This window comes from Ochotona curzoniae, unplaced genomic scaffold (assembly GCF_017591425.1).
Source record: "Ochotona curzoniae isolate NIBS_2020 unplaced genomic scaffold, NIBS_Ocur_1.0 patch435, whole genome shotgun sequence".
Classification (NCBI taxonomy): Eukaryota; Metazoa; Chordata; class Mammalia; order Lagomorpha; family Ochotonidae; genus Ochotona; species Ochotona curzoniae.
Window position 1 is genome coordinate 113604 of NW_024467012.1, and position 26684 is coordinate 140287.

A 26684-nucleotide genomic window follows, 5' to 3' on the forward strand; every position below is an offset into this window, starting at 1 on the left:
CGCCGGCCGCCCGCTCCGGGAGGGAGGATGAGAGAGGGGCGGGGAGGGAATGGCTAGAAGATTGCGTCACGACGTTACACGAAAACGTACGAAGCCGTCGCCAAGTAAGGGCAAGGCCGTAGCAACGGGGAGGGAGAGGTAGGAGGAGCTGAGCTAGACCATTTTTGGGGACTGGAATGAGGTGGGAAGAGTTACGGAAGGGGTTAGGGGAACACAGAGGAAGGATGAGTTTTCTATATTGTTGAGTGAGACACAGAATGGGGTAGGATTTGAGGTTTGGGGAGACTCTAGACTACCTCTGACCTGTCACTCATGCTCCCACAGAAGTCCGCCGGTGGTTTAGTCCGGCCTGGCCTACCGGACCTGCCCAAGCTCGGTGGGCCGCGGCTCAGCAAGGTTCTTGGTACCGCCTCCTCCCAGCCCGCCGGAGGCTGCCGCGCTTCTGTGGGTGGGGGAAGGCAGAACTGACGCAGAGTGAGTGCAAGCGATGGAGACGCGGACTCCTGGCGCGGGAGACTGGGGGAGGGGGTGGCGCCCCAAGGAGCAGGAATGGGGTGGGGGTGCGGCGTTGCTAGGAGACGCGCTTGTGTGACCCCCCCACCCACCCACCTCGCCAGGGCGGCTCGGTGTCCACGCCACTGGTCCCTGGGGAGCTGCCTCAGGAAAGTGTCCCGCGCGCGTGCCAGGAAAGGGAAGCTTGGTTTGGAACCACTCTCTGAAAGCTTTTGTAGATTTTTGGGGCGGGAATTCACAAATGGAAATGGGACACGGTAGGGAATCATTCCAAGGACCTAGGGGCGTCTGTCTAGGGAAGCTAGACTCAAAGGAGACCCCGTTAGGAAAGTGGACACTTTGTTGGACAGTGAGCCAGCTTCTCAGCTCCTTCGATGGGCACATTTGAGAACAGGAATGAAGCATACGCCTCTGGTTGTCGTGCGGGAGAGTTCGCAAGTGAATGATAAAGGTGTCAGCCAGTGAGAAATGCCTCCAGGATCAGTTGAAGTGATAGACGGTGGGGTCCGAGGGCCGCTCTGAATAAGAGAAAGCTGTTGTTGAGAGGAGGACACCAATGCAGGGAATGATCTTTGTGGATGGAGAATAGAGCCAGTGGGAGGGATTTTAAGGTAGACTGTGAGTAGGCCAGGTGGCTGAAGCAGAAAGACAGGGTCATAGAGCCCTGTGATGAAGTTGGGGGAGTGGCCATGGAGCCGAAATTGTTTTTTGCCCAAGGCAAGGGTTTGGCTATTGTGATGCTGAAGGTTTTTTTTTTTTTAACCTTATCCAAGGTAGGTTTTCAGAAATTACCCAGCCTTCTGGATGGAGTAGGAAGGAAGTTGTCAGACCTGTTTAGATGGTATTGCACAAGGAAGGCCAAGGGAGAGGTGACAGTAGTATGGAAAAGGGTCCCCACGGTGTGGACATGGAGGGAATAAGGTTCAGAAAAAATTCTGGAGGTAGAGCTCGCAGGACTTCATTGCTCAGTTGGATGTATGTTTAAGAGGAGGAGGAGAAACAAGGATGACTTCCTGAGGGAATGCAGTTTGGAAATGAACAACCCACGTCTTTCAAGCATCCTGAGTTTGGTAAACGTCTTAACAAGCCAGGCCAAGATGTCAGGTTGGATATGCAGGACAAGGGAAAGCTCTTAGTACCCAAGAAGTTTATTCCTACATGAACTAGGGAGAGGATGATGAAAGAATGCCCCCAAGCTCCTTGGAGCATTTAACCTTTGAAATTTTCCCAGCAAGGGAAAGCCAGCAGAGGAGACTTGACATAGCCACAGCATGAAAGATGAAAGGATAAAGAAGGTACACATACCGCTCCCCACCCCCGAACCTGGAATAATGGGAGCCCATCCTCAAACTCAGACTCATCCATCTGCTTGCCAGCTTTACTCATTCCTCAGGCTTGGCTCAAATCTCATCTCTTCCTCTTCCCAGCTCCCACTGCTTTTAGACTTTAAATAATTTGTTTCCATTATAGAAAAACCTGATTTAAAAAAAAAAAATGTATGTTGGTCTCCTCCCTGGACTGGGTTTTTTTTTTTTTTTAAGATTTATTTATTTTTGTTGCAAAGTCAGAGATGTAGAAAGAGAGGAAGATCTTCATCCGATGATGCACTCCTCAAGTGACCACAATGGCCGGTGCTGTGCAGATCTGAAGCCAGGAGCCAGGAACTTCCTCCAGGTCTCCCACATGGGTGCAGGGTTCCAAGGCTTTGGGCCGTCCTCGACTGCTTTCCCAGGCTACAGGCAGGGAGCTGGATGGGAAGTGGAGCTACTGGGACTAGAACTGGCGCCTGATTGGGATCCTGGCGCATTCAAGGCGAGGACTTTGGCCTCTAGACCACCACGATGGGCCCTGGCCCTTTTCTATTTTGTGTCTGATTGCTAATACAGAGCCTTGCCCACACCAGCCCAGCATATGGTTATGGCTGGACAGGAATGCTGTTCATAAGCTATCAGTTGTGGAATTTTGACACCTTCTGACAAAGGGGTACGTCCCTGACATGCTGCTAATACCACTAGAAATGATCTGTCTCAAAATGATGTGAGGAAGGGTATCAGAGGAAAAATCAAAAGGCCTCTATTTCAATCTTGGGCCAGCTACTCACCAGTAAAATGGCCTTGAAAAAGGCCCTTTTTTGAAGAGCTGAAAGGGTTAAATTGGAAGTCACCTACTGGCAAGACATATCCTGCCTACAAATTTATTGTAATAGTGGTGTCTCATATTGGAATGCCAGTTTGAGTCCTGGCTGCTCCACTTCTGATCCAGCTTCCTGCTGAAGTGCCTGGGAGGGCAGTGTTTGATGGCCTAAGTATGTCCCTGCCACTCAACGTAGATCTGCAGAGTTCCTGGCTCCCAGGCTCTGCCTGGCCCAGCCCTGGCTGTTGTGGATATTTTGGGGATAAAGCGGCAGATGGAAGATCTCACTCTGCCATTCAACTAAAGAAATACATCTTAAGAAAAATAGGAATTGAACATTAAATTCCAGATTTTCAGCTTCACTTGGGAAATCCAACAGCACCAGCATAAGGTTCCTAGAGGTTCTTGCATACCAACAGCTAGAAGATTTGCTTCCCTCTCTATATTTGGTTCATGCCAAGTGTGTCAAAAGTGTCCCCTCCCTTCCACCACTTGGCTGATCCCTATGAGCATTTCATTTGCAATTCTTAGGCTATGCGACAACAACCAAATGAGACTAAATAAAAATTAAGTTCCTCGGACAAAATAATCATATTCCAAGCGTCCAATAAGTACATTTAGTCAGTAACTACCCTGTTGGATAAAGTGGACAGAATTATCTTGTCACATTTCTTCTCATCTGCGTTGAATGAGAAAAACTTGAAGGTGTATTAGTTGCTCATCATAATCCACTTGTAGAAGTGGGAAATTATTGCTCCTACTCTGGAGGAACTTAATGCTAGTTAAGGAGATTCGGTCCATTTGTTATTAATAGGAGCCAAGTCCAAGCAAAAAGTGCAATTATCTGTTAGTGGGAGCTAGGATTAGGTGCTGGCAAGTTCCAACTGTTTCTGCTACAACTGAAGTTCTAATCCATTTCCTTGGGAGATCACTAGCAGGAATTTATTTGAAAGGCATCAAAGGACATATATCTTCTGTCCACTGGTACACTCCCCAAATGCCTGCAGCATCAAGGGACTGGACCAGAGTACGCCAGGAGTCTCTCATGGATGGCAGGCCCCAGCTATTTGAGCCATTGTCTCCTGCCTCACAGTGTATGCATTAGCAGAAAGCTGCAATGGTGGAGTGAGAGGGATGGGCAGACCTGAGACTCAAACCCAGCCTCGTAGGCCATGCACCTGGCCCAGAGCAGGATTCATGTTTTCAGTGTTTTGTATTCTCTGTCTTCCCTGGTTGCCAAGCAGGCTTGAAAATACTAGCTGAGGAGTTAGAAATAAAAAGTTGATCTTACAGTACTGGTCTTCTATTTCCCACCCCTCCCATCTTTCTCTGCCTCCTACTTTTGGCAGCTGATTTCCAACACATCTGAATAATGCTTGCCTTGACATTGTCTTCTAAAATATGCTGACAGGAAAACGTACACTCCCATTTCATTTGACTAGAAGGACTCATAACTCGATTTCCATCTAGAACTCCTAATCCTGCAGAGAAAAATAGCTGTATCTATCTATTGTCTTGGTTACAATAGCCCCATTGGACTTCCTCTGTACAAGTATCATCTTGTGCTGTGTTCCAGTGCTGGCATCCTATACATTCAGTTTCCATCATATGGGACTTCATGGCTTTACAACAGGATATACATTCAGTGGAAACTGTGCCTGATATTTTAGTGTTTCCCTGGGTTGGCAACTGTGTGAAACAATTCTCCAGGAAGGCTGGGCAGTGGCAGGATCACATGGGTGAACAGCTGATAACTCTGCACTGCTGTGGGTTGCCAAGCTAGGCTCTGATGTTCAGTAACTTAGGGATTTTTAAATAACTACTCAGGTTATAATATTTTCAGCCTGCGATGGATATAACTATGGTAAACTGAGAAACATCTTTGGGGGAGCATTAGAGTGAGTGTGTTGGCATCCTGTTACCTTTTTAGGGATTGTTATTTTAGAAGTGTTTCATACATTGATATTTATTTTTGTTTTTAAAATACCTTTTAAATCTGTTTTTGCAACAGCCTTTATTTTTTCTTATTTTGGTGATTGTTTTAAAGCTTGACTATTTGAAAGGCAGAGTGAAAGAGAGAGGGGGAGTGAGAGATTGATTCCATCTGCTTATTCACTCCCCCACTGCATCCAGCAGTCAGGGCTGGGTCAGGCTGATTCACTCCCTAAATGCAGCAACAACTGAGGCCGGGCCAGGCTGAAGCCAGGAGCCAGGAACTTTATCCAGGTCTCCTACGTGGGTGGTATGAACCCAAAAGCTTTTACCATCATCTGCTGCCTTCCCAAGGTACTTGAACAGGGAGCTGCGTGGGAATGGAGTAGCCATACCCTGGATACTCTGATATGGGATGCAGTGTCCCAACTGGCAGCTTAACTCAACTGTGCCACAGTGCCCACTCCCTGACATTTATTTTTTGACCTTTGTTTTGAAAATTTTTTATATTACATGATTTCTTTTTCCTTACATAAAAGATAAATTTAATGTACCTTCTTCCTGCCCCCCCCCATCTCCACCACCCCATTCTTGTCACTTTTCTGTGCAAAAAGATGGTATATTAGAGAATGGTCATGATATGATTCCGTTTACCATGTCAAGATACTGTGAGATTTGCAAAACAACATATAGCCTTACACTTCCCCTTTTGGGTTCCAGGGATGTGAGGGAGCACAGCTGCGCTTCAAACTTACTCAGTTCAATAGGATGCTATTGTAGAAAATATGGGTGTGCAGCCAAAAGAAGGGAAAATAACAGATCTAGGAGGATAAACAAGGTGTAAAAGATAAAGAAAAATAGGACGGGAAGCCTGTCATGCCTTTTGTGTTGGCACCTGCACTATATTTCCAGTAAGAAGTATGAGCTGTGGTCTGAAGATAAGCAGTGTCTCCAACAGGGTTATTTACTCATACTGAAGAACAATAGCCCTTTACTGTACAGGGATTATTAATGATCAGAGGGAAACAGCTTTAGGAAAATCCATTACTTCCACAGAGTAATAAATTCGCCAACAGGTCACACATTTCTTTTCCCTTCACTGCAGACAAAGCTTAGCATAGATAAAAGAGGCCTCTTTGTTCCGCTTTTATTTCCTCCTATTCAGGTAACTCGTGCCTCCCAGGAACTCACGTTACATGTTTTACATGGATTACCTCGTGAATAAACCTTATAACCCTTTGAAAAAGGTTTTACATTTCAAGAAATCGAGGTGTAGGAAGTATAGACTTTGCCTGTTTGTTCCATGGAGTGAAATCAGGATTCAAATCCAGGTTTATCCCCCTCAGAGCTCATATGTTCATTCTTTTGAATAGTTTCTGGTATTTTTTTTAGAAATGTAGGGAGAAAAATTTGAAAACTTTGGGGTGAGAAAGCCTACATGGTTTGGTATATTATTATTTTCTTTTTTAAAGATTTATTTTTATTATTTTTTCATTGGAAAGGCGGATATTCTTCCATCCGATGATTCACTCCCCAAGTGAGCGCAATACTATGCCGATTATGCAGGTTCCCAAAGCTTTGACTGCTTTCCCAGGCCACAGGCAGGGAGCTTTTTATGGGATCCCGGGCGTGCAAGGCGAGGACCTTAACCACTTGCGCCACCGCGCCGGGCCCATGGTTTGGTATATTATTATTTTCTTTTTTAAAGTTTTATTTATTTTTATTGCAAAGTCAGATTTACAGAGAGGAGAGACAGATTTTCCATCTGCTGGTTCATTCCCTAAGTGGCCACAATGACTAGAGATAAGCTTATCCAAAGCAAGGAGCCAGGAACTTTTTCCAGATCTCCCATGTGGGAGCAGGGTCCCGAGGCCTTGGGCCATCCTCCACAGCTTTCCCTGACCATAAGCAGGGAGCTAGGAGAGAAGTGGAGCAGCTGGGATACGAACCGGTGCATTCAAGGCAAGGATGTAAACCACTAGATGACTGCATAGGACCCCATGGTTTGGTATTTTCAAGAGTATCTTAGTTTTCTAGAGATTTCCAAAATTACAAACCTTTAAATTAAGTTTTCCTGAGTTTGTTTTAATCCCAATGATCAACTGGGTACAAGGAACTGAACCTTATTCCTAAAATGATTTTTTTTATAATTGCACTTGAAAGGCAAATTTACAGAAAGAGAGACAGAGATCTTCCATTTGCTGGCTCACTCCCCAAATTTCCACAATGGCCAGAGCTAAGTTGGTCTGAAGCTAGGAGCCTCCTTTGTGTCTCCCACACAGGTGCAGGGTCCCAAGGCTTTGGACCATCCTCTGCTGCTTTCCTGGGCCATAAGCAGGGAGCTGGATGGGAACTAGAGCAGCCAGGACATGAACTGGTACCCATATGGGATGTGGCACTTGAAGGTGGAGGATTAGCCTGGTAGCCACAGTGTCATCCCCAAAATGATTTTTTTTAAAAAAATATTAAAGCCCCATTTTTCTGTGTTTGAGAGTTTCACAGAAACATTGTAAATCATTTCACTCCAGTGAATCAAACCTAGCTGGGATTTAAAGACCTTAAGATTGAGCGTTATATCATAACTGTGTAAGGTTAAGCTGCCCTGGATAGAAATAAGTCTCTCCTCATCCCCTAAATAACAGTTTTTTTTCTTTTTTTTGTAGAGGTTTCAGTTCTTTTTCTGCTACCCTCTGCTTTTGAAAACCTCATTGGGAAAGCTAATTAATATTTTAAAGTGCTGTGAGTATTCAGTTGGGAAACCTAATCCAAACACTACCATGGATCTCTGAGCATGAGAATGGACAGTTCTGGGGACCCTTCTTGGTGAATTTATTCTAAAATCTTTTTCCATGCTGCAACTACGTGCCCAGCCTGGAAGTAAAGTGACTTTAGACACAGTTCCAGCCTTTCCCATCATCCTGGATCACATACCTGATACAGTGAGAAAAGAAAGGTAAGTCAAATTCCTATAAGGTACGATGAATGTTAAGATAGGAGTGTACACAGGCTTGCAGTGTGCTTAGCAGGAACACTGATCTAGTCTCTGAGTGAAAGGGGCACCCTTGCAGTAAAGGAAACCGGAGAACAAGAAGCAACAGATAGGCAGAGAGAGGTCATCTTGGTTATGTGAACTGGGCCTTCCTTTGACAATAAAGGGATCCCAGATCGAAGGATGTAGGGCAGCAGGGACATAGGATATATCACTGTTAGTAGACAATGACTGATTCTGTTTGGGTTGATCTACAGTGGTCTGCACAGTCTCTGAAAGAATCAGAAAGCACCTGGCAGAGAAAGTGGACTATACTGAAGTCATTAATTATGATGAAAAAAAAAATGCCTAGAGTTAGATCTTTCTTGAAAGAATGGAAGTCTTTACAATCACTTATATCTTGAAAATCAGCTTATTGCCTTTGCCTTTTTTGTCTGTTCTCTTGTTTGTATTGCAATACTTCCAGCAGTAGGCAAAGCCCCATGAGAAGCCAACATTTGGAATTTTGGCATTCCTGAGACCAGAGTCATACTTGTATAAATTTCATCTGGGGAGAGGGAATTTTCATCTGTACTCAAACTTCTAGGAGTTCATCCTAAGATGACTCTCCAGAGGTGGGAGGAAATTGTTCCAAAGGTGGGAGAAAGGAAGCAGGGCTGAGGCCCTTGTTACTAGTAGATAAAGGCTTCCTCCAGAAGTTGGTCTGGATACATGGAGTACCTGAGTATGTAGAATAGGTTCCCAGAGCCTCCTAGAACCTCTCACTGTACCTTAGCAGTAAGTGAAAGGGAGAGTGTTTCTTTCTAACCTGATCCCAAAATAAAAACAAGGGAAATCTTGTGGCAAGAAAAGTAGACAGTCATCTAGCCTTTTGAGCTCTTGGTCACAACTCTTCTGTCAGTTCGTTAAGTGGTGTTAGGCAAGATTTCCAATTTCTTCATCTGTAAGAGACATGGGATTTGGGGCCAGTGCAGACACTCAACAGGTTAATCCTTCACCTGCAAGCACCACATCCCATATGGGTGCCTGTTCGTGTCCTGGCTGCTCCACTTCTGATTCAGCTCCCTGCTACAGCCTTGGAAAGCAGAGGATGATAGTCTAAGTCATTGGGACCCTGCACCTGTGCGGAAGACCCCAAAACAAACAAACAAAATAACTACTGGCTCTTGGCTTTGGATTGACTCAGCTGCAGCTGTTGCAGCCATTTGGGGATTAAACCAGCAGATGGAAGATCTTTGTCTCCCTGTCCCTCCTCTCGGTAAATCTGCCTTTCAAATAAAAATGAATAAATATTGGGTCCGGCATGATGGCCTAGCAGCTAAAGTCCTCACCTTGAATGCACCCAGATCCCACATGGGTGGCGGTTCTAGTTCCGGTAGCTCCACTTCCCATCCAGCTCCCTGCTTGTAGCCTGGGAAAGCAGTCGAGGACAGTCCAAAGCCTTGGAACCCTGCACCTGTGTGGGAGGAAGTTCCTGGCTCCTGGCTTCGGATTGGTGCAGCACTGGCCATTGCGCTCACTTGGGGAGTGAATCATCAGATGGAGGATCTTCCTCTCTGTCTCTCCTCCTCTCTGTATATCTGACTTTCCAATAAAAACAATAAATAAATCTTTAAAAAATGAATAAATATGAAAACAAAGATATGGAATCATGAATGGTTATGGTATTATTTGATATCTAAAACTTTTTAAAAAAATATAGGGGCACCATGGCGTTATAGATTAAGCCTCTGCCTGCCATGCCAGCACCCCATGTTGGTGCCAGTTCGAGTCTGGCCTGTACCACTTCTCATTCATCTCCCTAGTAATGTGTCTGGGAAAGCAGCAGATTACCCAAGTGCTCAGGCCCCATACCCATGTAGAAAACCTTGAAGAAGCTCTAGACTTTAGACTGGTCCAGCTCTGGTTATTGGAGCCATTTGGGGAGTGAATGCAACAGATGGAATATCTGTCTCATTTCTCTCTGGAAGTGTGTCTTTCAAATAAAGTCTTTAAGGAAAGAATGAAAGAAAGATATAGGGGTGCGCATTTGGTCTAGCAGTTAAGAAACTAATTAAGATACATTGTTTCCCTTTTAAGATTACCTGAGTTTAATACCCAGTTCCTGACTCCAGCTTAAGGCTAATGCAGAAGGTAAACTACATTATGTTAACTCCAGCTTACTTAAAATCTGCCTTCCCAACTTGGTTTGGATTCTGTTGACCTGTGTGTGGCCTCTTCCCCAAAGGCTCTTGCTACATTCACATTCATCTTTGGAGTAGATTCCTACCTTGAAGCCATTGTTCTTGCTGTTCCTTCTTTCTACCAATAAGCACCTTAACAGGATTCAGGACTCCACCCAAATGTGCTGACCATCCCATCTGTGCTCATTTGTTCTGTCTCACTGTTTCATTCCTTCAGAATAGGCATCACTATCTGATCCATCATCTGCTGACTTAGCAGGAAGTTAGAATCAGGAGCTGAGCTGGGATTTGAAATCAGACCCTCTGATGTGGGATGCAATGTCCCCAAGCAACATCTCAAGTGCTATGTTAAACACCCAGCCTGATGCCTGTTTATCACTCTGTATCATAGTAGGTAAGCAGTAAATGTTGAGTGAAGGAATGACTGGCTCCCTAGGAGGGAAGTGGAAGGCCTGCAGAATAGTTGCAGTGTAAGGAACTCCTACCCAGATTTCTCAGAAATTCTATGACGTCAGCTCCCTTTTGTTCAGAAGGGATAAGGTTGCTGTGGGGGATCGAAGAGCAGAGCAGTCCAGCCCAGGGCACAGCCTCCTTAAAGACTTGTAGGATAACAGCAGGTTATTTTAATCCATATTAAGGTACCAAAAGAAATCCCTCCTTTGCTGTTTGTCATAGGAAGGAGAAAGAATCCTTTACCTCCCTCTGTCACACTGGCTCAGCCCTTTCAAGAAATCAGCATTTGAGACTGAGCAGACTACTTAGTGATGAAAAGCATGGGCTCTGACTATACATGGTCTGGGACTGAATCCTGGCCCTGCCTATTCTTCTGTGACCTCAGGCAAGTTACTTAGTCTCTCTTTGCATCAGGTTCCTCTCTTGTAAAATGGAGGTGATAGTAGTATCTACCTTATAGAATTGTTTTGATGATTGTGGGAATTAGCATATATATAAAAGCGAAAACAGTTATTATTACTACTACTATAATTATCAAGATACCTATCCTGCCCTCTGGGAGTTCAGAGACTTCACGAAAAAAAAAAGACATATCATGCAATAACTACAAAAGAGCAGTAGCTGACTGTGTTAGGAACTGGGGAAAAGGTGCTCCAGAAAAGCTTGATAGTAGGTGGGTGTCTGATAGAACTCGGTGGCAGCAGAAAAGAGGCACTGTCCACGGATGGCTCAACCAAGACAAACAAGCATGCCATAGCAGGTGCCTAAGGCCGGCAGCTTCCAAACTTTTGTTGTTGAGTCCACATCACAATTTTAAACACACACACATATACACACACACACAAATTTATTTTAAAGGCAGATCTTCAGATAAAGAAACACACAAAGAAAGTGATCTTGCATCTGTTGGCTTATGCTCCAAATGGCCAGGACTTAGTTGGCTGAAGTCAGGAGTCATGAACTCCATCTGGTCTCCTATGTGAGTGACAGAGACCAAACACTGACTGCCTTCTGAATCACAGTAACAGGAAGCTGAAATGGAAGCAGAGTAGCAGGGACTCCCAAGGGCACACCAGTATGGAATGCCAGTATCACAGCAGCTTAACCCAATGCGCCACAATGCCCTATTATTTTGTTTTGTTAAACATTTACTTAATTGTGTCAAAGACACACAAAGATCTTCCATCTGTTGGTTCACTTCCCCAGTTGCTCACAACAGCCAGGGTAGGGTCAAATCAAAGCCAGCATCCAGAAGTTCCATTTGGGTCTCCCACAGGTGAGACAAGAACTCCAGTACTCGGGCCATCATTCACCGCTCCTGAGAGCATGAGCAAGCAGCTGGATCCAAAGCAGAGGCCGGACGTGGTCTCAGCAGGTGCCTCTAGCGTTGGCTTGAATGAACTGCATAACAACACCTGTGCTATTTACCTCTATTTTATACTAGCTTGCCATTTTTTAAAATGTTAATTTTGTAGAAGCTGTATTTTAGACCATCTAAATTGCTCTAAATCATGAGTTTGATGGGTTATTCTAATAAACATTGAAATAATCAGTTACTAATATATCTAAATATGTATCCCCATTCAAACTTTGGGACACTTGTGTTAGAGGAAACTTGTCCCAACTATGGTGATAAACCAAAACTCACAAGCAACAACACATACAGGCCTGCACACAACATGGTAAGCACTTGATGGTGCATGTCATCCTAGTACTTTGGTTGTACGTGATTGTAGGCTTCAGAAAAGAGGCCAGTTTGTAGCTTTTCAGTCTTTCCAGTCTTTTGCTTTTTTTTTTTTTTTTTTTTTAGTGCTGTGTGTCTATACAAATTACTGAGCTGATCTGAAGCTAGGAGCCAGGAATTTCTTTCTGAGTCTCCCCTGCAGGTGCAGGGTCCCAAGGCCTTGGGACACCCTATACTGCTTTCCCAGGCCACAAGCAGGGAGCTAGATGGGAAGCAGGGCTGCCGGGACACAAACCAGGCCCATATGGGATCTTGGCACATGCAAAGTGAGGTCTTTAGCCACTAAGCTACCACACCGGGCCCTCTGCTCTGTTTTTACTCATTTTGGAATTGGGGTTGGAGTTGGGACAGTCAGGGAGATGAAAAAGAGTAAAGAATTCCAAGAATTGTCACAATGAGGTCAGAGGCTATTAGAACTTCAACTGTGAATATTATTCCTTGAAAACAGACTTCATAGCTGATTGAGACTGCCCTTCAAAGTGATCCTCTAAATAAATGAATACTTTCTGATGTTATTGTGAAACTCTGAGCAGACCAGGAGCTCTACCTGGAATACTAGTGAAGGACACAGCTCCCTCCTCAGTCTCAGGCTAATTGTAAGAGGTAATTCATAGTGGAATAAATGTCAGTTTCAAGCCATTAAATCCATGGAAAGAACACTCTTTGGGAACAAGCAGTTTTTCTAAATGAGTTGCTTTCTAAGAGCAAAGACTTACATAGATCTGTATCATGAAAGAGAGCAAGAATAAGAGGGCTCTTTAAGTTCTGTATGACTGATTTTGTTTCTAGAATCACAAACTTTCTTTAGCATGAGATATTTTTGTTATGCACCTTTCTGGGTGCTGAGAATTGAGCATTAAATAAGATGAATGTAGTTACTGACCCCGTAAGGATTAGCTTCTACTGGAGGAAGACAAACATCACAAACCATTACCTCAGTGATGAGGACTACAAAGAAATACCAAGAGCCGTGGGAAGGTGACTCAGCAGAGACCTGACCCAGTGTGGGTGGCTGGGAGGCAGAAGATCTTCTGAGACATCCTGGTTTACGCTGGGGAGCCTCAAGATGAGTAGCAGTTGGTTGGGTTAAAGGGAAGGGGTCAGGAGAGAGTCTTCTAGAAAGGGAACCTAATGGGTCTGTGTCCCTAACGTAAGGAAGAAACCAGTTCACTAAAACCTTTCCCTTCCCTTCTCTCTCCTCCCCTTTCCTTACTTTCTTGCCTTTTCTCAAGACTTGGAAGGAAGTGGCAGCCCAGACTTGTTCATAGTGCACAGTGAGGCCTGTGTTTTGGCACAGCACGTTATCCTGCAGCGTGCTGTGCCACCAGTCCATATGAATGAGTCTGGGCTGTTTCACTTCCGATCCAGCTCCCCTCTACTTTATCTGGAAAGCAATAAAAAATGGCCTGAGTGCTTGGCCCCCTGCCACCCATGTGGAAGACCCAGATGGAGTTACTTACACCTGGTTTTGGCCTGGTCCAGGCCTGGCTGATGCGGTCATTTGGTGAGGGAAGATGGACGATGCCTTGCTCAATTGCTGTCTCTCTATCTCTGTAATTCTACCTTAAAAAAGGCAGGGGGAGGGGGGAGCATGAAAGGAACATACACACTGGGTAGATAAGAGTTTTACATCCTTTTTTTCTGCTTTGGAACTTGGATTTTTCCTGGGCCACCTGATGTTGGTGAAGAGAGACATCACTTATCTCCCTCTTAAGATTAAACATTAATTAAAGTGTTTTAAAAATAGTTCTATTAAGTACCAATTGTTAGGACTGCTGATTGCCTTGAGTAAGCTAATGGCAGGGCTTGTGGATCAGATTATAGCCTATGGTCAGTTAGACGTGGAAACCATGGGAACCAATGAAAGATAGGCTTTGGAGAAGGCTGACAGTTTCCTCCTCTGGTGTCATGAAGTCAAGGAAGTTCCGTCTGCTCCTGACGGAGGTGAAGCAATCATGACTAGATGCCACAGACTCCCTTTCCCCTCAGAGGAACTGACTCATGTATTTTCATGCGAAACCATGGAGTTTTAGGGAGAGCCAGCAACTCAGAAACCTGTTTCCTTACCAGGAAAAATGTCATCATCTCATCTGTGTTTTTATTATGCGTGATGTTCTATCTTGGTTTTTATGAATTCCTTTTAAGTTTTTGTTTTAGTTTTTTTTTTTTAAAAACTCTGTAAAGCACCATGGAGTTTGGGGTTGGTACTGAATGTAACTTTGATCCTTTTAAACCTTAGAATGGGGTGAAAGAGTGCTTTCAACTTTTTCATCAGTTAAGTTTTAGTTCATTTCTTATTGCTCAAGAAAGGTCCCCAGGGTCAGGGCATGTAGGAAGGGCCATCAAGTTCAAAAGAGAAATTCTCTAGAGTTCCTTGCAGAGACTTGGGATTTCTAGATAAATTATGCACTCACCTCTGTCAGTCTTTAGCTACCTAAATTCTGATAGGCTCAGGACCACCCTAAAGTATACATGCCTCCCCCAGGGAATAGACATGGAGCAGGCTCCTTAGTGGCCTGGAGCATCCTCTTTCCTAATGCATACAAGCCTCTTTGAGTAAAACCCAGGAATCAAAAGTGTCCAAGTCCCAAGGCCTGTTACTTACACTGTTATTTGTCCTTGTCTTCCAAACATGTCTTCTTGTTAAAGTCACTATAATAGTTATTATTTTGGCTAACAAAAATCCTGCAGTAATAGGACATTCCCTTCACCCAGAACCCCGACCCCGACTCTGTCTTTCTCAAAAGTCTTTTACACATAGAAATGTCAAAAAGAAGAGATTATATTATTAAGTTAAAAAAAAAAAGAATCAAAGCCATCTAACATCTAGCAACACAATAGACATTTACCTGTAAGATGTCTTCAAACGTTCATAAAGGGCTGGATATTTGGCCTACAACTTTAAGATGCCCACATCCCATACTAGAGTGCCTAGGTTCAAGTCCCTGCTTTGCTTCCCTCTGCTAATGTAGACCTGGGAGACAGCAAGTGATATCTGAAGTGTTTTGAGGCCCTTCCCCCCAAGCAGGAGACATGAACTGGGTCCCTAACTTTGGCTAGAGCCAGGCTGTCGCAGGGATTTGGGGAATGAATCAATAGGTGGGATACCTCTCTTTCTGCCTCTGAAATAATAACATGTTCTTGGAAATACATACATATTACAAAAATGTACATATAGATTTAAAAAATTTTTTTGCACCAAAGTAAGCTTTCAATCCAATTTTTCCCACAAATCACTGCCCTTTAATACTAGGATGACTTCATGCAGTAGAATGAATTGCAACAGTGAGAATATCTGAATTAGAGATCTGTGTAACAGCATGAATGATTCATGGAAATATGATGGACGTAAAAAAAAGTTGCAGAACTTGTTTTTTGTCTATATATTTAGGAATTTTACATCTGAAGTTTTAAGCTCGCAAACCAATGCTTTCTAATGTTAAGTGTAGAGATATACATGACAGGAATACATGAAAATTCAATAGCAGTTGCTTCTGTAAGAAAGAATAATTTGGAAGGGATAACATGGGAATTTCAATTACATTCATTATCTTTTAAAAGTTAAATTTTTTATTTGAAAGACACAGACGTTCCTAATTACCTGAAACAGATGGGGCTGGGCTGAACTGAAACCAGGAGCCTGGAACTCAGTCAGGCTGGGTCCTCCCGTGTGGACTACAGAGACTCAAGCACTTGGGCAGTGTCTTGCTGCATCTCAGGGAGTGAATTAGCAGGAAGCTGGAATCAGAAGCAGAGCCAGAACTTTACTCAGACACTCCAAAACAGGATGTGGACATCCCAAGCTGTGAGTCAAATCCTTTAGGGTCTATTGAGACTATATTGCTATCATTCTCTGTATCTTTTTCTGTCCAAAACAGAATGATAAGAATTATGTCTTAAAACAAGACAAAACAAAAATAGCTACCTTTAGGGAATATTCTTAGGTTGGTTCTTATTCTGACAAGTCTTTTGAAATTAAATCGGATGTTTCAGAGTAGAACGCCAGAGAAATCTTTGGTCAGAGATTTTACTATACTCATTGTGCAGCTCTTACTGGACAACAAAGCAGATCAATGGTTTTGAGAAGTATTTTCAAATATACTATGATGCATGTACAGAGAGTTCATTCTAATAGCTTCTATGTGGAACTAAGGTAATAGACTTTTTTTTTTTTACTTTGATGATACCTACATTTTCAAATTAATGACTTAGTATTTTCTTAAAGATTTCATAGTTTTTTAAAAAAACTTTTTAAAAATTCTTTTTTTTTGTTTTTTTAAATAATTTGAAAGGCCCAGTTTCAGAGAAAGAGAGCTAGATCTAAGAGATCTTCCATCTGCTGGTTTAGTATCCAAATGGCCAGGCTGGCCCAGGCAGAAGCCTGGAATTCTACTTGGAACTCCCATGTAGTGCAGGGACCCAAGCATTTGAGCCATTGTCTCCTGCTTTCCCAGGCATGTTAGCAGACTGGCATGTTGCAGGCAGTAGCTTAACCCACCCACTTCACCACACTGCCGTATTTAAGATTTCATAGTTTTAAAGTAAGTATTGTCACTTACTCTTTGGTTGTCAGTATATCTAGTATTCCTAGGCTCTCATTTCTACATAGCAACAGCTGGTTGGAGCCAAGTAGCAACTATCCCCTTCTTCTGGGAAGACCAGTTTAAAGAATGCTAAAAGACAACGTTGGGCTTTGACGTGTTTGTAAAATGGCCTTCCATTGTGGGATGATGTAGAGAGAGAGCTGGTGTTTGTACTGCACAATTCTGGCAGCGCTACCCAACTGATCTGTTCTGAAAAAGCAGTTATTTCTAGACTAATTAAAGATCTTGATTTAAAAATGTACATCTGCCTAGCTGCCTACTATTGAATTGCACTTTGATACAAATTTCCCCTCTTCTATTTTGGTGGGTCTGAAGATGACAACAGCAACACGACAAGAAGTTCTTGGCCTCTACCGCAGCATTTTCAGGCTCGCAAGGAAATGGCAGGCGGCATCAGGGCAGATGGAAGATACCATTAAGGAGAAAGAGTACATACTAAATGAAGCCAGAACACTGTTCCAGAAAAACAAAAATGTAAGTCAGCTTCAGCTGCAGACTACATGGAGGAGGGAGTTTCTTATGGTATTTATTCATTTATTTTCTGTCCCTCATGGAGATGACTGAGGCAGGAAGGGGCCACAGGCACAGCGTGGCTAATCTGCCCAGCCACCAGGAACTCAAGTCCAGCTGGTACAGGACTCGGCATCTGCAGCAGACCCCACACACCAGGTGATATTAGGTCAGGCCAAGGACAGTTTTCTGAGGAGAAGCCCTTCCCCAGAACATGCCCACTGCCCGTCTGTCCCTGGGGAGGATACAGTGAGATGTTTTTTTAAATTCATAAACCACTCAAAGCCTCCCAATATAAACCATTCAGAAGGGAGAGAATAGGATTAAGACACAAGGTTCCCTTCATAATTTGGCTTTGAACTCAAGCTGCCTTGGCTAGCAGAATGAGGTTGCCCTTTGGAACCACAGAATTGAGTCAGATAGTCTCCTTGCAGTCGCTAACATAATGGGACTGTACACCCAGACAGCAGGGAGCCAGATATGACCCATCCCAGCAAATCATAAAGTGCTAGCTCTTAGCTCTGCAGCACAGAAAGAGGCTTCCAGCACCTCCCTTCCCCTTAGGCTCCTTCTCACTGATCAGATGGATCCAGTGCTGTCCCTGTTTGCTTCGTGAAACTTCCAAACAACTTATTGTCACTGTGCGCCCTCTCTGACCGCTATTTTATCTCTGTGGCCCATTGTGGCAGCCGTGAGGGTCCCCTAAAGGTTACCTTATGTGCCAGGCCAGTACCTTACAGTATCAACTCTCACATCTGAAGACACAGCCTTGGCCACAGAGAGACCACCCAGCAGACCTCACCACAGCAGAACTCACCTTCCTACAAGTACAGCCGCCGTCCCGACATGCCTGCCCATTCCTTGCACAGCTCCTTTTACCACTCTGTCTTTATCTCATTCCTCATCTGTCAAGAATTGGCCCACACGTGCCACACACCAGACCTGGGCCCTGGGGATATAAAGCTAAGACAAAGCTCTTCAAAGACATTTCAGAGTTGAACAGAAGGACATACAGTATCACAGCTCATGGGCCTGTCTCAGTAGCCCAATGGCTAAAGTCCTTGCCTTGTATGTACCGGGATCCCATATGGGTACCAGTTTGTATCCCAGCTGCTCCACTTCCCATCCAGCTCCCTGCCTGTGGCCTGGGAAAGCAGAAGAGGACAGCCCAAAGCCTTGGGACCCTGCCCTGGTGTGGAAGACCTGGGAGAGGCTCCTGGCTCCTGGTTTCTGGCTTCAGATAAGCTCAGCTCCAACTGTTGCTGCCACTCAGGGAGCGAACCAGTGGATGGAAAATCTTTTTCTCTGTAAATCTGACTTTCCAATAAAAAAAAAATCTTCCAATTAAAAATGCATTATTTAAAAATATTTTAAAAATCGCAGCTGAGACAGGTGCTGCCAAAGAAGCCTTCCTGATGTCTAATACCTTCCCCTTCTCAGGGTCCCTGAAGCCTTCCTGCTTTTTAAGAGTGAACTGCTAAAAGCTGTCTTTCTACACCGCTGACCTTTCTCCAACTCCTCAAGATTCTGCTCTGAGCATGGACCATGCTTGCCAAAGCAGAGTGCATGTACCCCAGGGGTCCTTGAACAATCCCCCAAAGAACAGAAATAAAATCAGACTGCTCTATTTTTGTATGTCATCCGTTAAAAATATCTGTTTATACAGACAGTCCCTGACTTAGAATGGTTTGAGATGTAGTTTCTCAACTTTATGGTGGTGCCTAAGTAATACGCATAAAATGGATGGTTTGTACCACTATAGGATAGCAAGTATTCACAGCATGTTTAAGGTGGCTATCGTAAGCTGTGGGGTGTGGTGTTCAATGCTTCTTTGATTAGTAGTATTTTCAATGTAGCTTGGGTTTTTGGGGAACACAAACCTACCATAAATCCATATAAATACATATATGGGAATTGTAGGCCCAGTACATTTTTATTCAGTAGGTGCCAGAGACCCCGAAGTAGTTACTAACCTTTTCCCCATCATTTCTTTTTTTTTTTTAAGTTATTTTATTTTTATTGCAAAGTCAGATATATACAGAGGAGGAGAGACAGAGAAGAAGATCTTCCATCCGATGGTTCACTCCCCAAGCGGCTGCAATGGCTGGAGCTGAGCCAATCCGAAGCCAGGAGCTTCTTCTGGGTCTCCCACACAGGTGCAGGGTCCCAAAGCTTTGGGCCATCCTCAACTGCTTTCCCAGGCCACAAGCAGGGAGCTGGATGGGAAGCGGGGCTGCTGGGATTAGAACCGGCGCCCATAGGGGATGCTGGACATGCAAGGTGAAGACTTCATTCACTACACTATCGCACTGGGCCCATTCCTGTCATTTCTTGACCAAACCAGATTGTCAGCCCCTCGAGCACACAGATAATGCCTTACACTTTTTCAGTATATCATATGGGACTTGCTTGTGGTTGTCACTAAACTAATAAGCATTGACCACTACTATGATTCACTGATCTTCTCTAAGAAATCTTCCTCAACGTTCCCCCACCCCCAAGTCCATGGTTGCCACCCATTCTGAATTTCTGTAGCAGTCCGTGGCAGTCACCGCCACACTGGTTGATTATATGTCATTGTGCCTCAGGTATCAGAGTTGTTCTGATCAGGTGTAGTAGCCTCAGTCACTGAAGGCAGAGATCCATGGCCTCAGCGTGTCCGGCCTAGTGTTGGGGCTATCATAGTATATGCCCAATGAAATTTTGCAACTTACTCACCTGAGTGATTCTCCCAAGTTTTCTATGATTGCAGTAATTTTTCCTTTGTTTCTGCTGCAATTGGCCCAACAGGTGAGCCATACAAATGTGTATGTGCCTGCTGGGAGCAACAGAAAGAGAAGATACATGGGTTTTTAATTTCAAATAGTCAACTGGTTTAACATCAGTTAGAAAAAAAAATATCAGATCCCATGCCTATGAGAGAGTCCATTTAGAGAAAAAATTTTCTATCCGTATGGGTGGTAGCAGAGATGGCACAATCATGCAGAAAACCTAAGAATGACTGAATTTTGTCCATTAGCCCTTGTTCAGATGAACAGCTGCAAGTCAAGACGCTCTGGCACCCTAAACCATATCTATGTGAGGGCCTTCTCCCCAATGCCTCCTACAGACATAAGCAGTTTCTTGTAACTTGAGTTGCTTTAAGAGCTTACTAATCCTAAAGTATCTTATGAATTGCTCTGAATCCCAGTGGGCCAAAGGCAACATGGAAATTATGCCCAATGTTGAATGCAGAGCAATAGCTTCTGAGAAGCGCAGGAGTCAGAAAGTTGAACTTTCGCCCCACGGGACTCAACAGGACTCAACTGTTCTTGGAACTCTTCCCCCATGCTCCAAAAGGTACCCTAGGACAGGAACGCCCTTGGACTTTCCAAGCCACATGAGCCCAAACTACTCTGTGGGTGTCATCTGGTGCTGATGTAATTCTGCCTCTACTTTGAGGCCACATATTAATTCATTTTCCATTCTCAGTAGGCAAGTTTCTCCCCTTTCCCTACTTGGCATTTTAATGTTTCCAAATGAACTCTGATTCCTTTACTTGAATGTGAACCACCATAATTTGACCACTTCGAAGTTTCAGGAATATTTTGTTTCCATTTCTTCCAAGCAGGGCATTTATAGTTTAAAATAAGAAGTAGATCATTCTTCAGTGTCTTCCTCAGGAGGTTTCTGGACAGCACTTGCTGAAACGACTGGCTGGAAGTTTTCATCTGTGGGGAGGCTGTGAAAAAGACCCTCATTCTGTGTAGGGAATAATATAAATTGGTGCAAACTCAAGAGAGCAACTTGGGAATATCTGTGAAAATTAAAAATGCATGAACTTAAAGCCTTTGTAACAGTTCCCTTTTAGATACATTTGCATGAAAGTAAAAAAAAAATTCAGAGGGCTCTATAGCAAAACTGTTTATAATGGCAAAAGGTTGGAAATAACCTAATTTTCCATTAATAAGAAATTGGTTAAATTATAATAAAGCCTTTTGTTGGAATTGGGTAGCATTGTCAAAAAGAATGGAAGTAAATCTGTGTATGTGAATGTAGTGTTAGTGAAAAAGGCTCAGAAGCAAGTTATCATTTGTGTAAGAAAAAAAATTCTCTCTGTACACATTACAATATCCTTGGAGGAACAAAAGGGGGACTGGAGACAAGAGTAACAGAGAGAGATTGAGTTATTATTAGATCGTTTGGAAATTAATTTTTTTTACATTTGCCTGTATTATCTGTTTTAACAATTCTGAAAGTTTAATCTACTATGAATTTGAATATAGGATTGTAATGACAATGTGACTAGTGAATGGAAAAAATACTTAAGAAAATGTATCCTCGTATGTCCTATACAATCAGAAATAGGCCAAAATGCCTCACCTGTTTCCCCTTTTAATAGCTCACAGACACAGACCTGATTAAGCAATGTATCGATGAATGTACAGCCAGGATTGAAATTGGACTTCATTACCAGATTCCTTACCCAAGGCCGGTAAGTGTGACTCCAGTTAACAGCTGGGGGGTGGGTACTTACGCTGTCAGTCCTGTTATTCCCAAGAGTCTCTCCAGGGCGCTCATGGAGAAGCACAGAGGGTATGTCATCCTCATGTGCCACTAACCCATCATGGTAGAGATGTCAGTGAATGCCTTCTGTCTTCTACTGTACAGCTTTGCCACATACAGAAGGGAAAGCCAGCTCCTATTTTGATAACTTCATCTTTTGACTTTTACATTTTTTTTAATGAAAATGGTTTTATTTTGCTTATTATAAAAAGGCTTTTTATTGCTTCTCAGCCTTTTGGAGTTTCTTGTTAATAAATGCATGAAAGTTCATACATGAAAGGAATCCTCAGAGAGTAAAAACTGTCAGAAATCCACATCCTCTGGGACTTACCACTGCGTCCTTAGATGGGACTCTGAAATTGCCAATATTCAACTCTGTAACATCCTAAAGCAGCACTTTTTTTTTTTAAATTGCTGCAACATAATAATTTAGCAATATAGGCTTTTCTTCTTTTCTATCCTTATGCATGTCTTTTTTTTTTTACATCTATGAAATTCTGGGCATGCTGTTTGTCTATTTACATCATCTCTTTTGGATATCTTTGCACACAGTTTAGTCTCAACCTTTTAAAAATGGTTACACCACATTCTACTGTTAAGAATGTGCAACTGTATTACAGAAAAACAGAACTAGTAGGATAGAATGTAGATGTCGACGCAGGTCTGTCTAGATTAAGGGAAATGCATTACAAAGCACCGGCTCCCATGATTATGGAGGCTGCAAAGTCCAATGATCCATAAGGCCCAGGAGAACACCAGTGATGGGATCCAGCGCAATTCTGAGAACTTGGGGGAGCCAGCATGGTGGCAGGAATCCCAGTCCAAGGTGAAATATCCCTGCTCAAACAGCAGGCAGGAAGCACATGGGGGAAGTCCTCCTTGATCCTCCTTTCTGTTCTATTGGGGCTCTTAGCAGATTGAATTGTGCCTATCCACCTCGGAAAGGGCTGCCTGCATACTCCATTGTGTCTACTCTCAGTGCTAGTCTCATCCAGGAACACCTTCACAGACACATCCAGAAATAATGTTGAGTGGCACCCATGGCCAATATGATAAACGTAACTACCACTGCCATGAGTTTTAAAACAAGATTTGTTAAGTCAGTACTGTAGTGGAGTGGGTAAAACCACCTGTGGTACTGGCATCCCCGATGGACACCAGCTGAGTCTTGATTGTTCTACTTCCAGTCTAGCTCCACCCAGCAGAGGATAAGCCCAAGTGCTTTGGCCTCTGCACCCATGTGGAAGACTCAGAAGCACCTGGCTCTTGGTTTCAGACAGGCCCAGCTCTTGTTTTCGCAGCCATTTGAGGAGTGAACCAGCAGACAGAAGCTCTATCTTTCCTTCTTTGTAACTGTCTTTCAAATAAAATAAATCTTCAAAAAAATTATTTCTTTATATGAAAGAGTTACAGAGAGGAAGAAAAAGAGTGAGATAGACCTTCCATCATTCCTTTACTCCACAAATGGCAGCAATGGCCAGAATGGGCCAGGCCAAAGCCAGGAGCAGAGTCTTCCACATGGGTGCAGGGTCGTAAACACTTGGGCCATACGCTGTTGCTTTCCCAGGCACATGAACAAGGAGCTAAATTGGAAGTGGAACAGCCAGGACTCAAACTAGCATTACATGGATACTGTCATTTCATGGGGTGGTTGAACTTGCTGCATCACAATGCCAGCCCCCACAGCCATGACTTAACCTGCTGTCTCTTAGTAGGCATTTAGATTAGACCTAATTTTTACTCCATGCTGAACATTTTAGTATCTACACATTTCCCCCAAGACTCTCTTCGCTGGAATCCCATGTTGCTGTGTGGTCTGTGATCATTTTCTATTTTAGGCACTTAACAAAGAACAAACATTCTGGAACAATGGGCCTAGGTTCAAATTTTGAACCTGACACTGAACTTGCAAGTTATTTAGCTTCTCTGAGCCTCCATTTTCTTACATATGAAAAAATGGAATGATTCTTTGTGAGATTAGTATAAGGCTTAATTTGAGCAAAAACCATAAGCTTAATGACTCAGTACAGCTTTAGCACTTAGCAGACAGCATGGTATCTTAGTAAACCCACAGTGAATAATACAAGCTGCTGCAATAAGTATAGCTTTCAATATCATCATCATTCTTGTTATTCAGATTCATCTGCCTCCAATGGGCCTCACCTCACTACGAGGCCGGGGACTTCGAAGCCAGGAGAAACTGAGAAAACTCTCCAAACCAGTATATCTCAAGTCTTATGATGAAGTTTCCTAATTCAGAAGGAAACTCATTTCTGAGAACAATGAGCCATCTTGATCTTGAATGTAAACCAGATGACAAAACCCATCTCCTTAATCAGGAGTAAAAATTCAAGTATCTTCTTAAGAACCTGTAAGACTGTGTGCTTATATATGCATAGTGTGTTCAGAGACTTGCTGCCTGAGTGGATGACATTAACCTGGAGGCCAGGGCTTTCCTCTCACTGAAATCAGTGTTGGAAATACTACTAAGGCCTGTGGGAGGAGGCATGAAGGTGATGAAGCTTCTCATGGGAATGCTGTTCACCACACAGACCAGCTGATGCAAACTGCTGAAAGTTCTCATGGCTGCTGCAAAACTGTGTGTCACCCTTGGAATGATTTTAGACATTTTGTTTTCCAAATTAAAGATTGGCTTTTTAGAAGTGTTTTTCCGAGTGTGCATTTTGGTTTCCTAAACTCCCCTTAAAAGGAGCATCCGTGAATTGACCATGATTTCTTAGAATTTCTGTGAGACGCATTTCTCCCCATACACATACACAGAGTTACATCTGTTAGTTAAATACATACATTTAAAAGATGCACTTCAGATCTGAAACTTACTGCATTCACTCTGTTCTAACACCAAGCTGACTTTCACGTTATGTCTAAACACAATGAGACAAACAGATCAAAAACACAAAGAATTTGCTTCCCTGCACGTATGGAGTCAGATAATCCCTTGTCAAGTTATTTGTGCATCATTGTCATTTCCTCTCGGCACCACCTGCCTCCTCAAAGAGGATAGGCATCACCAATAAAGACAAGCCTCTTAATTTTGTTCTTTTCGAAAATGAGCTTGTGACCCTCGGAAGAAGTCCTACTTCTGTGGGCATCAGCATACTTTTTTATGCCAGAATACAACAAAGAGAACAGATACGCTATGTTGATGAAGTGGTAGTGTATCCATGCTAACACAAATGTCAGCTGTAAGCCTTTGGTGAAGAGGCAGAGACAAAAATGTCAAAGTGAACATGCGACCCAGCTCCTTGAATTGGACAACAGGAATCTGTTCCTTCCAACCTGTCTGTTATGGAAAGCATTTTCCTGCCCAGAACTGATTCTCATATTTAAAGTTAAGTATTTCCCATGTAACAGAGGGCCTGTAAAGTCAAGCCGACTACTTTATCTGGTGGTCAGCCAGTAGAACAGCGATCTGTTCCTACACTGGAGGAAAAACTGATTGTTCTGGATAAAAGGAGACATGGCTTGCTCATCTCCATGATGCCTCTCTAATTAACTCAAGATGGATTTTTAAATGTCTTCTATTTGAAAGGCAGGGAGACAGATATCTACCATCCAATAGTTCACTTCCCACATGCCCCCAAAAAGTTTGGAGCTGTGCCAGACTGAAGCCAGGAGCTAAGAACTCAAGGTGGGTCTCCTATGTGGGTGGCAGGAACCCAATTACTTGGGCCATCATCTGCTGCCTCCAAGGGTGCAACTAGCAGGAAGCTGGATCAGAAACAGAGGTGGGACTCGAACCCAGATATTTGGACATGGGATACAGACGGCCCAAGGACATTTTAACACCTGTACCCCATGCTAACCTCTCAAAGTGACACTGTGCAAGGCCTGTATCACTCTACTGGGAGTAGTGGTCACCATTACCCAAATTCCTCCATGGTGGAGATCCATCTGGTTGCTGGCTAGCCTTTTGATACAAGCAAGTAATCTTACCACATGTGCATTTTATTGTATTTCCTTTGCAAAGGTGCATATACTACTACACAAAAACATATAGTTAATTTATTATCAAATCTTTCACTAACCTGTTTTTTTTTTAAGTCTTTATATATTTAAAGCTAGAACAACAGAAAGCCCAGAGTAGTCATAGCTGGGTGAGGCTGAAACCTTAGAATGCTATCTGCATCTTGCACATGAGTGGCAGAGACCCACATATTAGAGCTGTCACTTGTTTCCCAGGATGCATGTCTTCAGAAAGCTAGACTGGAAGCAGAGGATGCCAACGTCCCAACTAGAATCAACCACTGTGCCACAATTCCCACTCCATGTTTTGTTTTTAATAGCATTTCCTTCTGTCTTTCACACGAACTATAAAACCCCCCATCTTCCGCTTTTAAAAGGCAGAACCTGCCTTCCCTGCGACCTTTCTATCAGTGCAGTTTTCTTTGAATGCTGACAAGGAATGAATGTAACTGCTCAACAGCTAGATTTTTAAAGAGAAAGGAATAGCATGGTGACAAGGTTTGTCCGATGTCATCTGCTGAGCTATTTATAGAAGGAGCCTGCAGTTCCTCACCAAGCTGATCTCTGGCCATCTCTGCCTCAGGACTCCAGCCTCTAACTCACCATGATTTCTGACGAGCATATTGCTTTTCCCAGGAGGAGATATTACCACATTTGCCCCAACAGAAAATGACCTTAAATTTAGGGCAAGTTCTCTTTTCAAAGTGGAGGAAATTTTTTAAATTACAAAAGTTCAATCCATCATACAAAAACATTCTGTCCCTCGACCTCCAAGGAATGAGACATCCCTGCCTCCCTCAGCTTTTTGAACTGGGGCTAGATAACTGCAATTAAAATTTAGTTGTTCTTTTAGCCAACCTCCACCCTGCCAGCTCTTTTCACCTACCAGTCCACAATTCAGGTATTTGGGATCCCAACCTTCTTTCCACTTCATATGACTGATAATCTTACTTGGAACAATATAGTAGTTCCAGTTATCTGTTCTGATTTTTTAACACCACTGGAAAAACTGATTCCTAGAAAAAAAAAATAATTAAGCTACCTGCTTTGAACTGAAGAAGACTGACTCCTCACTGTCTTTTCATGGCCCC

General features: G+C 43.3%; 1 protein-coding gene across 2 annotated transcripts; it reads left to right on the forward strand.

Annotated features, from left to right (window-relative positions):
• The first annotated feature begins 160 nt into the window (after positions 1-160).
• Positions 161-24403, forward strand: LOC121167959 (LYR motif-containing protein 1). 2 transcript variants are annotated; one of them, XM_040997683.1, is made up of 5 exons: positions 225-474; positions 7242-7531; positions 16867-17025; positions 21443-21535; positions 23744-24403. In XM_040997683.1, the coding sequence occupies exons 3-5, from the start codon at positions 16867-16869 to the stop codon at positions 23858-23860; spliced, it is 369 nt and encodes a 122-aa protein (XP_040853617.1). In that variant the 5' UTR covers positions 225-474; positions 7242-7531; the 3' UTR covers positions 23861-24403. The 2 variants fall into 2 exon arrangements, with proteins under 2 accessions (XP_040853616.1, XP_040853617.1); XM_040997682.1 differs by lacking the exon at positions 7242-7531 and having other exon boundaries at positions 161-474.
• The last annotated feature ends 2281 nt before the right edge of the window (positions 24404-26684 follow it).

Excerpts from the sequence above, each read along its gene's own strand:
- LOC121167959 (XM_040997682.1), top strand. The coding sequence starts at position 16,867 with ATGACAACAGCAACACGACAAGAAGTTCTTGGCCTCTACCGCAGCATT. Across the intron at positions 17,026-21,442 it reads TGTTCCAGAAAAACAAAAAT|CTCACAGACACAGACCTGAT; the intron begins GTAAGTCAGCTT and ends CCCTTTTAATAG. Across the intron at positions 21,536-23,743 it reads AGATTCCTTACCCAAGGCCG|ATTCATCTGCCTCCAATGGG; the intron begins GTAAGTGTGACT and ends CTTGTTATTCAG.